This window comes from Corylus avellana, chromosome 2 (genome assembly GCF_965113065.1).
Source record: "Corylus avellana chromosome 2, dhCorAvel1.hap1.2, whole genome shotgun sequence".
NCBI lineage: Eukaryota > Viridiplantae > Streptophyta > Magnoliopsida > Fagales > Betulaceae > Corylus > Corylus avellana.
The window spans coordinates 32,662,775-32,675,401 of NC_142491.1; the positions used below are offsets into that span (position 1 = coordinate 32,662,775).

Below are 12,627 nucleotides of genomic sequence, written 5' to 3' on the forward strand. Positions count from 1 at the left end.
CATGAATAACTTTATTCATTTAACACCCTAATCTTAAGCACATCCTCATCCCCCAATAAGAAAAGAAAGAAAAAAACCCAAAGGTGGGATGGGTCCCACTTGGGATAGAAAAACACGAGAAAAAAAAGAAAAAGATTTCTCTTTCGAAAATGATTTTTGTCCACCATTTCCGAAATTCCAAATTTCACGAAAACGAGTCGGACTTTTTATGACCCGGATCCGGACCGGTCCACCCGGGTTTGTAAACACCGAAACACACAAGATTCTGAAAACCATTCACTGGAGTGAGGCGATCCCAATATCTTCTTCTTTCTCTATTTTTGGAACCATTCTGCGTTTCCCCAACAATTGTAGTGATTTCCCCTGCAAAATGGCCACGAAGCCGCAGATATTTACAGGATTAACCCTGGCCTCAACGCCTACCTCTTCGTTCCAGCCCTCTTCTTCAAGCTCTCACAGTCTGTGTATGGTCAGGAAGCCCCTCACTACGTCGTTTTTCGGTCGCGGAGGTATGTGCCTTTTGCTCACACTACTCCATGGATTAGTGGGCAGGTATTAGATTTTCTTTTTAGTTCTTTTTTCTTCTTCTTTTTGGTTCTTATATTGGTTTCAGTTTACACTCTGTTTGGTTGCTTAGAAGAGAAAAGGAAAGAAATAAATATTGAACTGATTTAATCCAAATGGTTGTACTAGACTTAGTAAAGTAGAATTCTTTTTCTCTTTGTTGGGTCTCAAATTATGGAAAAGATGTTATTGAAATTTTTTAATTTTAATTGTTCTCTCTCTCTCTGTCCCTATGCATTTGCTGAGCAATGTGATAGAGCTGTAGTGAAATTTGGAAAGTAGTCTCTGTAATGAATGCACAACTTTTTTTTTTTTTTTGAAAAATTCATTCAATTTGTGATCTTCTTGTTATGTATTTTCACGGCTTAAGTTCTGGTTTAATTGCTGAATTATAGAATTTTGGTGAAGTTATTGATACTCATGGGTTTATGAAGGAAATTTGGTATTTCAGATTTTCGAACTTCGTTTATGCATATTTATGGAGCTATTTTTCTGATATATTATGACGGTTGCTCATCTGGCTATGCCTATAGTTAATTTAAGTTCACTGTTGATATGTAGTTCTACAATTAGTAGCTAATGCCAGAATTAAAATACAGAAGGAACTATCTTAAATAGTGTCAAATAAGTATATATGTGGGAACAGCACGCTTATTGGTGTGGATTTTATATTGATGAGATAGTACAGACCAAAAGGAGAATAACAACAAAATTGTTTAGGTGTCACTGTTTGAGACAATAATACGAAAGAATAACTATAATCAAGGGAAGGCATTTTTTTGCTCTGACTCCATTATTATTATTATTTTTTTTATAAGCAAATCAAACTTAGTAAAAACGCAGAGGGATGCAACCCTAGTATACATGAAATATACAAGAGAAAACCCCTGTTAAGAAGAAAAAGAAAAAGAAAAAGAAAAGGAAAAAGAAATAAAAAAATCCAGAAAAACTAGAAAAATGCGGACTATTATATGCTGCTATCCATATATAAAGAGATTCAAACATGACATTCTTTAGCTCTTCCACCGAAATTTTGCGTTCTTCAAAGAACCTTGCATTTTGCTATCTCTATCTGCACTGCATTAAGCACAAAGGGTGCCATCCTCCAAGATTCTAAAATGATATGACTTCCCAATTGACCTATCCAACATGACAACTCTATTACCCTTCTAGGCATGACCCATTCTACACCAAAAATGGTGAAAAATCGAAGCCCATAATTATCTTGCCACTTCACAGTGAAGAAGAAGATGATCTATGGACTCGACACTTTCCTAGCACATACAACACCAATCTGTCACAATATATTCCGCTTCCTCAAGTTATCCAAAGTCAATATATTCCCTAGTGTACCCCGAGTTGCAGCTTACACATTTTAATGATATTTCGATTACTTCTAAAAAAAATTTATTTCCTAGTGTCGTCATTCACAAAATGCCACCCTTGAATGAGCCTTAACTCTTGAGATACTCTTCCAAGGAAATGGGAACCAATAGGAATTGACAACGCATGAAAAAACAAACTTACTTCAAACTTTCTCTTGATTGGGATCCAACAAATTTTATCTTTACCACCTTGTCTTAATCCGAGAGAGTACAATAAATTAAAGAATGCATTTACCAGGTCCACCTCCCAATCCTGTGCAGGTCTGATAGAAGATAAATAGATTTGTATTAGGAAACTGCATATGATCCGCCACCCACTCCTCCTTATACCGCACAATACTAAACAATTTTTAAAAAGTTACCTTTAGGGGTTGGTTCCCACCCCACAATCATGCCAAAATCTGATCTTGGTCTCATCTCCCATTTTATATCTAATGAATCTAGAGAAAAACTCCCCATCCTCTCTTTATATATTTTCACACTCCCACTCCGAAGAGTCCCACTGCCTCCTTAGAACACCAGCCTTCACTCATGCTATTATATTTGGTTTCCACCACCAATCTCCATAAAGCCTCTCTCTCCATGAATCAGATTTCTTACCCCCACACTACCAGTTAGCATCTAAGAACAGGTCTTCGATCAATTTATTAAATGGAATGTAAACGCATCACCAATTCCACCCTGTAAAAAGTCTCTTTGAAGTTTTTCAATCTTTTTAGTCACACAATCGGAATGGGGAACATGGACAAATAATAAGTAGGCAAATTGGATAGAGTGCTTTTAATCAAGGTCAACTTGCCTCTCTTTGACAAATAAAGCCTCTTCCAACCAGTTAAACGACGTTCCATTTTTTTTTAAAATGCTATTCCATATAGATGTAGTCTTCTATGATGTTCCCAAAGGAAGACCCAAACACGTCATTGGCAGAAAAGCCACCCTACTCCCAAGAATACTAGCCAAACTTTTTACATTGTCCACATCTCCAACTGGAGCTATCTCTGATTTACATAAGTTAATCTTCAACCTTCAAACCACTTCGATACATAAAAAGAGACAACACAAATGACAGAGTTGTTCACGAGTAGTCGCACAAAAAATCAAACTACCATCTGCAAAAAATCAAACTACCATCTGCAAACAACAAAGATGAGATACTAGAAGCTTGTCATTATTCCTCGACCCCACCAAAGAACTTGATAAAAGCACCCTATCCACTGTAGCAAACATCATCCTACTCTGAGTCTCCATAACAACCACAAACAATAGAAAAGATAAAGGATCATCTGTTTCAATCCATGAGGACTACTAAAGAATTTAGAGGGAGCATTGTTAATAATAATGGGGAACCGCACCGGAGAAATACAATGACCTATCCAAGCTCTCAATTTCCCCCCAAATCCATTTCTCTTCAACAAAAACAACAAAAACTCTCAGTTAACATGATTGTAGGCCTTCTCCAAGTCCAATTTACACAACATGTCAAGTTTTCCTGATCTAATTCGGCTATCAAAACATTCATTAGCTACTAGAATGAATCTAGAATTTGTCTCCCCCTAATAAATGCATTATGAGAAACATAAATAATCTTCTCCAATGCCATTTTCAACCTGTTTGCTAGTACCTTAGATATGATTTTATAAAACCCACTGACAAGACTAATAGGACAAAAGTCCTTAATATCCACGACACTGACTTTCTTAGGGATAAGAGAAATAAAATTTGCATTGATGCTCCTCTTAAACTTCTCTTTAGCAATAAAACTCCTTAAATATGACCATGATTTCCTCTTTACAGACCTCCTAACAAGTCTGAAAAAGGCAATAGAGAAACCATTAGAGCCCGGGGCCTTATCATCATTTGGAGCTCTCACGACCTCATACACTTCACTCTCCTCAAAATATCTTTCCAACCAAGAACCCAACACCAATGGAATTGAATGAAAGGCCATCTAGCTTTGGCCTCCAATTGAATTGTTATGAATTTAGAGCTGATTATTAAATTGCACAATGTCCTCTCTTGTTTCTGTAGAATCTGGAGATAGGGACCATTAACAACTAAAGAAAAATCCGTGGTGTTATTTCTTCTATTCGAACTTGCCACCCAGTGAAAAAATTTAGTGTACTTATCTCCCTCTCTCAACCAAAGAGTCCTTAACTTTTATGCATCCCAACATTACCAAAAATCTCTTCATTCTATTTTTTTCAAATCTTTTTTCAAGGCTCTCAACTTGCATGCCAGCACAAAACTAGGGGAACCTTGAAAACTGTATGACCTCCACCATGTTTTCACCTAATCCACGAAGCCCTATGGCTTCAGCCACATATTCTCAAACTTAAATACCAGCTTCTCCTATTCGAAACCCCACAATCAAGCATCAACGGAAGTGATCTCACAAAATTCTAGGGAGTCTCCTTTGAATGACATCATGAAATTGTTCTTCCCAATTAGGTGAGAGTAGAAACCTATCAATTCTAGACCAACACTGAGGATGAAAGGTTGATGTACATTTTTTAGCACTATTTGATTCAAACAAAAAAATGTATTTGACAACTTTTTGGCAAATATGTGAAACTGGGTTGTTGACCACCTTCTCCCAAGTAAAGTTGTCTCTCAACTAGTCCACAAACATAAAAAGTTCTTCATGCAAAGAAGGAATTATGGATCATGACATGGAGGTGACCACTTTTGAAGAGTATCAACTTGCACGTGCTGAATAATTGGAAAGGAGCTCTGCAAAGTAAAGTTCTCTAAGATTACTGCACAAACATATGAAGTTCCTCAAGCAAAGAGTGTCTTATGGTCATGCCATATACAAGGATATGGCCACATTTAACGAGTTGCATGTGCTGAATACTTGGAAAGAAATTTGCTGTTAATTAATCTTTCAGTGAATAAATTGGATTTTCTTTTATTGACTGGATCTTATTAAGTATTTTTCTTCGATAAATAAAATACATTTGAAGTAACCTGTTTGATTAATTAGTATATGCACGTCTACATACAACTTCCTGATTCAGCCAAAAAAAAAAAAAAGAAAACAAATACTGCCACCTCTTGCTCTTTTTATGAGTTCGAAGCTTCTAATTGGAATGGGATTTCTCATACTGGTTACTTTTCTGGAGTTCTATTGTTCAAATAAAAAATTTTCTTTATTTGCATATCATGAGTTTGAGGTACCAACATGACACAATTCTGAAAGTAAAACTACTTAATTTCAGTACTTTGATTAAACTTCCTTGCAAGAATTGTAAAGTCTCTCTCTCTCTCTCTCCATATGCAATTTCACTTGCATTTCCTGTATAAACCCCTCACCTAGGAAATATTTATTTTTCTCCCAGTAAAAGCTACGGGGGTAAGAATTGCTGCTTCCAACCAATCCCATGGTAGACAAAGAGGAGGTTCTCTTGCTGCTGGTATGAATCTTTTTGACCGGTTTGCTAGAGTTGTCAAGGTGAGATTTCAGGAATTCGTCACATGCATTCATGTAAAATTAGTATTTGAATACTTATCATGAGGCTACTAACTGGTATTTGTTATATAATATATATATAATATGATTTAGTTCTCTTTATTTATCAATAATAATAATATGATTTAGCTCTCTCCTATTGGCAGTCATATGCAAATGCAGTTATAAGTTCCTTTGAAGATCCAGAGAAAATTTTAGAGCAAACAGTTCTTGAAATGAATGATGACTTGACAAAGATGCGTCAGGCCACAGCACAGGTAAGCATCAATTGTTCTATCCCCATTCTATTAAATTATTTTACTCGGACCTTTCTTTATCTTTCATTCACTCTTTTTTGTTAACCTGTTTCCAAAAAAAGAAAAAAACTTCAAACTGTATTCTACTGCTAACCAAACATGTGGGTGGCATATTAAACACTTGATGGACTTAGATATCTGATTAATTCTCCGCTATATTCAATTCCAGTGTGTAACATTTTCTTTTTTCCCCCCTCCAGTTTCATGTTTAAAATTGGTGCTCTATTTTTTTTTTCTTGGTGAGAAGGTTTTGGCGTCTCAGAAGCAGTTGGAAAATAAGTATAAGGCTGCACAACAAGCTTCTGAAGATTGGTAATATATGAGTGTGCATATCATCTTGATTTCCTAGGTATACTGATAATGCATGATAACTGTGTGCCTTATGTTCAATATAGGTACCGTAAGGCGCAATTTGCTCTTCAGAAAGGAGAAGAGGATCTTGCACGTGAAGCTCTAAAGAGGCGTAAATCTTATGCTGTAAGTTTTCATCCTTCTAAAAGAGTTTATGCTAGGAGTTCATATTTATTATTTTGGACTTATAATGAGCATTCTCATTGAATTTGAGAGGTAACATGCTATAAACTGATGAATATTGAATAATCATTCATATTGTTTCTTGCTCACTTTTTCTTACGTTTATGCTTTTAAAAAATAGTGCTTTATTTTATTTTACCCACAATGCTTACATAGATTACATAGATCCAGCCTATGCTTTTAAAACCCCGATACCATATTGGGAAAAAGAGTTGCCTACATAGAGTGGGCGGCTTATAGAAAAATATTCATAGGTGCTAAGTCTCATATTGCTTACTTAGGACCTGTTTGAGATTGCGTTTGAAGGGTCTAAAAGTGCTTTTAACATTTAAAAAGCCGGTTTGAAGAAAAAAGTATTTGTTTGGTAAAAAAATTAAAAGCGCTTTTAAGGGTCAAGAAGCTTAAAAATGACCAAAAAACACTTTTGGCAAAAGCTTAAAAATGAAGCTTTTGCCCGAAAGATCTTTTTGACTTAAAAGTTCTATTTCTTAAATTCAATCCTAATAGGCTCTTATTAGGTGAAACTGGGCTTTATAAGTGATTTTAGAAAAACTCCAAATTGACTAGTCTTTTTGGAGTAATAGCGCAAATGTGGCTAGTGCTTTGTTTTGGGTCGTTACAAATGGCATCGGAGGCACCTAGTAATGCCGTGTGACATGCTTTGGTATGACATGACCCTAACGAGGACATCAGGGGTTTAGGGGGGAGATTTTGTAACACCCTAATTCCATATTAGGAAAAAGAATTGCCCGCATAGAGTGGGTGATTTATAGAAAGACACTCATGGTTGCTAAGTCTCACAATAGGTGAAACTATGCTTTATAAGTAATTCTAAGGAAGTTCCAAATTGACTAGTCATTTTGAGATGATAGCATAGATATAGCTAGTGTTTTTCCTTGGGTTGTTAAATATGCATTATAAGATCACATTGGTGGGTGAAGTTCCTCATCTTTGCCAAAGAATTTGTAAAAAAGAAGTAGAAGTAATTAATTTATAAAAATGTGAAGACGCCATAATGAGGGTTTACAATTGAAGATGATAATCGGAATCACTTTTCAGGAATGTATGCCACCAAATTAGCGGGTTAGGCAAATTATAGACCCCAACTTACATGTTATGGTTCAATAAAATATCTTGATGAATCTGATCTCTCTTCATTTTTCATGATTCTTATGTCTACCTTCAATGCAGGCAGCCAAGATATCTTAAAAAGGGTTAACAAATAGAAGAATTTTGGACTCATGTTGCCACTAGGCTGAGGAGCTGAATCTATACAGTTTAGCTTCCATTAGATATTGCTATTATGTATATCAGAACAAATCATTTACACAAAAAGAATAACATGTAGAATTGACTCTTATTTGTTGTTGGTTTGCTGATGCAAGAGGGTGCAACTGAAAAACTGGAACTATGTGGGGATGCCTTGGAATCTGGACCATAGTAATGCAACATTCTAAAGGATTTAGTGCACACGATAATGATTTTGCTTAAATTTTTGTGCAGGATAATGCTAATGCTTTAAGAGCTCAACTGGATCAACAGAAAACTGTTGTTGAGAGTCTTGTCTCTAATACACGGGTATGTTAATATCTATTTTCTTATGCATCATTTATATAATCATATGGTTATTTTGATGGACAATAGTGTTTGCAATAGCATGTGAAGCAGCCATGTTTTCGTATGAGGTGTAAAACTTTAAAGTAAACCGATATGTCTTCATAATTCAATTGGCTAAGCAGAGAGAACATTTTTACTTGGATCTTCTTTTTGTTGGTTAGAATGCATTTAACTGGTTCTTTTCTGGAAAAAAAATTGGTATTATTGGTTATAGGTATCCTGAGATTTTACTTATAAAAGGAGAGGAAAAAACAGTTATCATGAGAACCATGAAGAACTGAGGAGAGAAGCTGTGGTTGTATTATTATAGATTGTAAGTTACCAGCTTTAACTTGTACTTTAAATGAAAAACAAGAAGTTGGGAAGAACCAAGGCAATTATTTCTACTTGTTTCCTATTCTATCAAGACCAGCCAAAAGGCTAAAGTTGATGAGATCGATTTTATTTTGGTGTCCAGAGACTGACAGATGAACTTTGCCATATAACTGGTTGTATTTGCAATCTTTAGTTACTCTGACTTTTACCATGCTATTGAGCATAATTAGTATGTATCTAGGAATTTAGTAAAGTTGCTTTCTATAAATTTTGTTTGTGTAGCTTTTGGAGAGTAAGATACAGGAAGCAAGATCAAAGAAAGATACTCTGAAAGCACGTGCTCAGTCCGCAAAGTTTGTTTTCCACCACCTTAACCCATTGCTATGTTCTCTTTCCTATTCTTTGCCTCCCTAATGTTGCCAATAATGGCCACTTTTGTGTTCAGGACTTCAAGCAAAGTGAGCGAGATGTTGGGGAATGTCAATACAAGTAATGCTCTTTCAGCTTTTGAAAAGATGGAAGAAAAAGGTGAGGCATTTAGATGGTCGGAATCACTCTCTAAATCCGCATTTAGCTATTTGGGATAAAAGCTATAATCTGGTTTTTTATTTATTTTGTTGAATTTCAGTCCCCTTTGTCTTCCCTAGGGTGCTGCAGAAAGAGTTGATTTATTAGGTTGGCATTTATCCTTTAGAAAGAAAAAATATTAAATTAAATGAAATTTTTTTTATTCCATTTAGAAAATGCTACTGGTTCTGGAATCCAATCATTCCTATTCTCAAAATAGTTTACCATTGTCATGTGGCATAATGTACTCTGATTTCAGACCATGTCTTCATCTTATATATATAGGCTTTTAGTCGAGACATTTTTTAGTATTCTTATGATGCTTCCACCACATTGAGTGCGTATGCAGTTGATTTAAATGAACTTTTATGGGACACATTGAAAAGAGCACGATACAAGGCATTGAATTTAGTGAAACTTCAAGACACATAAGAAGAGGGGGAGAGAGATTTCCATTTAATCTTTGAAAGGGGGAAAAAGAACCCTTTTTTTTATTTTTATTTTTTATTTTAAAGTGTTTTCATTTCTTTTGACTATGCAGTCAACAGCAAAATGCTCTAAAATAACTCACTACATTTTATGTTTGTCCCTGGTGAGCATCTCAGGAGTACATGCCATGGTTGGCTAAAATTTGAAATTGCAAAGGTTTAATATATGAACTAGTCTTGTCTTATAAGAATGTACCACAGGAAGCATGTTCAAATGGCACCAATTTATGTACATCTTTTTTTTTTTTTTTTTTTGTGGATAAGTAATCTCAGGTTCATTTAAAAAGTGCAAAGGCACAATCCATGTACACAGAATGTATAAAAAAAGATACCTAGCTAGAAGAAGAGAAAAAATCTAGAAAAACTTGAAAGCTGGAAATATTAAAATCAAAGGCAGCAGCCCAAAAGTAAAGTTTCTTAAAGAAAAAGGTCTTTAATTCCACCGATGTCCGCTCACAATCCTCAAAATTCCAATAATTTCTTTCCCTTTAAAGGCATCACATAAGGCAGGATGGAAGCATCAAACTGAAGCCTACCAGCTTGCCCTCTCCAGTATGTGAAAAGGTCTACTACTCAACCATGAATTACCCAAGCCATCCCTAAACTAAAGATAGTGTTTAAAGGAGCACTGGAAATCTTACAATAGAGCAGAAGGTGATCTACTGCCTCCACACTCTTCTTACATATGCAGCACCAATCAACCCCAATCCTTGCACTTGCACAACACACCTGAGTCTAAAATATGCCTATTCTTGATGTAAGCATTTTGAAGCTTGGAAATGATTTTCTCCATTACCAATTTCAACTTGTTAGCTAGAACTTTGGCAACAATTTTCTATACTCCACCCACTATGCACATTGTAAACATAAAATACAGCTTACCGTTGTCTTCATTGCCTAATATATATATATATATATATATATATATATATATATATATATATATATATATATATATATATATATATATATATTTTATTTTTTAAAATTTTATCATCAGAGTATGTAACGAGGTCACTCTTTGCATAATATCTTAATTCTGCTGCAGTGTTGGTCTGTGAAGAATCAATCTTGATATATCATACCAATTTTATTTATTTTCCCCATTTAAATTTTATCAATTGTTTTTCATCTTGATAGTGATGGCAATGGAATCCCAAGCAGAAGCTCTTGGTCAATTGACTACTGATGATCTTGAAGGAAAGGTAGTAATGATGTTCATTTCTTTTTGCCTCATTTATATTGATAGTTCATCTATGAGCCTGCGGATAACGATCCATATATTCCATAATGGAATATGATGACTGGAGTCTCCCTCGTTTTGCAATTATTGATCTTTGGACTCATCAGTGGAACAGTGAGTTGGTTTTGACAAGTATCATCTCACTTATACGCACAGACACACAGCTGCCTGAATGTGCTGACATACACAGGTGTGCACAAGCTTGTGTATGCCCACGTGCGCATACCAAAGTGACACCAAACATTGTTAACATATTGGTGATGACTGCAAGCCTCACAAGGTAGACAGGAAGCTCGAACTGGGAAGGTGGCCTTGCAGATGTGCATGAATAAAATGTATGCTGGCCATCCACCATTCATTGATGGCCCTTCTATCTTTTCTATTGTTTATGAATAAGATGATTGAGAAACATTGATTAACCTAAAAAGGAGAGAATGGAGAAAATTTGGAAGAAAAAGGAGAGGGGAAAATCATGACTGAAGTTAGTCTTACACATTAAATTACTTCTGAAATTGGGAGTAAGTGATGGTTAATTTGGTATATGGTATGGAAGGACCAATTGAAAAGTCAATTCAATTTTTTTTACGCATTTGTATAGGTGAGTTGTAAAGTTGGCAATCTTTTGTCTTATTTATGGGTTTTATTGTAGGAAAGAAATGATTGTTAAAAAGGTGACTAGGGGCTCAGCCCTGTACAGGGCCTTGTGGCATAAATGGATCTATATAGGTGACCATAATTAGTTGGGATTGGAGTGTAGTTTGTTGAGTTTAACTTATACCATGAGTAAATTCATGTTTCACTTATTTGTTGTACATTTACCAGTTTAACTTTTCTGTTTGGCTCTTGGAGCATCTCGACTAATCATTGAACATTCGGTTAATTGTAATGCATGATGTCTACACTGCTAAAATATTCATGTTCTCTGTTTCTTTCATATGATAATATGGTTTTTACCTGCAATTGATGGTTCCTTTTGAAAATCATACTTACCATTGTTACACTCAATATTTGTGTTGCAGTTTGCATTGCTAGAGGGCTCATCTGTTGATGATGATCTAGCAGACCTGAAAAAAGAACTATCTGGTAGCTCAAAGGTATGCCTTATGCTTCCTTTAATATACTAGATTTTCTATGATTCAGCTAAGTCCTAGTTTTCCTTAACTTCAAATTAATTGAAAACCTGATTGCTGCTCATTTGGGTTTTAAAATTATGTGGGTTACACCTTGGGGCCAATTACTTGTAAAAAAAAGTAAAAAAGAATTATGTGGGTTGCGATTGTTTCTTTTTCCTTCGTTTTCGAGGCAGCATGTAGAAAGAAGGGAAAGAAAGCTTCCAACTTTCTACTTATTGCCTGTTTATTTTCCTCTGTTGCCAAGAAACTGTAGGGAGACAAAGAAGATTCAGTATCATTTGTTGTAAAATGCTTACATTTGTTTTTATTTTCTGCCTTCTCAACAACCCTGGACTTTGCCCTGTTTTTCTTCTTCTCCCCGACAGAAAGGAGAGCTTCCACCTGGAAGAACTGCCACAAGTACAAACAAGCCATATCCTTTCAGAGATGCTGACATCGAAATGGAGCTTAATGAACTGAGGCAAAAAGCAAAGGATTTCTAGACTTTCTGTTTTGCCTGTCTTAGATTTCTTCTTCCAAGCTCAGCATTGGTTTCATTTTGCAATCAGATTTTAACATTGTACAGCTAAAGACCAAAGAGATTAACACTGTATAGCTGGAAGGCCAAGCTTAAATCAGTTATAGTGGTGTTTGGACGGTGCATGTAATGAATTGAGCTGCATGCTTATGTATTATGATAATTCATAAAGCACAATTTTCATGTTCTAATTTAATTGTACGCATATGATTAAAATGATCTGCAGCGGCAAGTTGGCAACCTTGTTTTTGGATTACATGTACCGCAGCCTTTCAATTTAGGCAGGTAACATGAAAGACCCTATATGGGATTCAACTGCCCAAATTAATTTTAGGCTGTCCAATTATCTGTCCCTTTCAGATAAGTAATTGCCATGGATTCTTATCCTCCGAGTCAATAGGTGTTGTTGGTGGGTTGAGAATGGCTGCATGAGGAGACTTTCGAATGAGCTCATTTCATAGAACACATTCCTGATAACATGGCAAATCTGTAATGGGGA

At 35.5% G+C, this 12,627-nt stretch overlaps 1 protein-coding gene across 1 annotated transcript; it reads left to right on the forward strand.

Annotated features, from left to right (window-relative positions):
* Positions 1-269: 269 nt before the first annotated feature.
* Positions 270-12,347, forward strand: PTAC4 (plastid transcriptionally active 4). Its single transcript, XM_059601695.2, has 11 exons — positions 270-509; positions 5,288-5,400; positions 5,565-5,675; positions 5,962-6,026; positions 6,110-6,191; positions 7,752-7,826; positions 8,463-8,533; positions 8,626-8,708; positions 10,376-10,440; positions 11,498-11,572; positions 11,977-12,347. The coding sequence occupies exons 1-11, from the start codon at positions 371-373 to the stop codon at positions 12,091-12,093; spliced, it is 996 nt and encodes a 331-aa protein (XP_059457678.1). The 5' UTR covers positions 270-370; the 3' UTR covers positions 12,094-12,347.
* Positions 12,348-12,627: the final 280 nt, after the last annotated feature.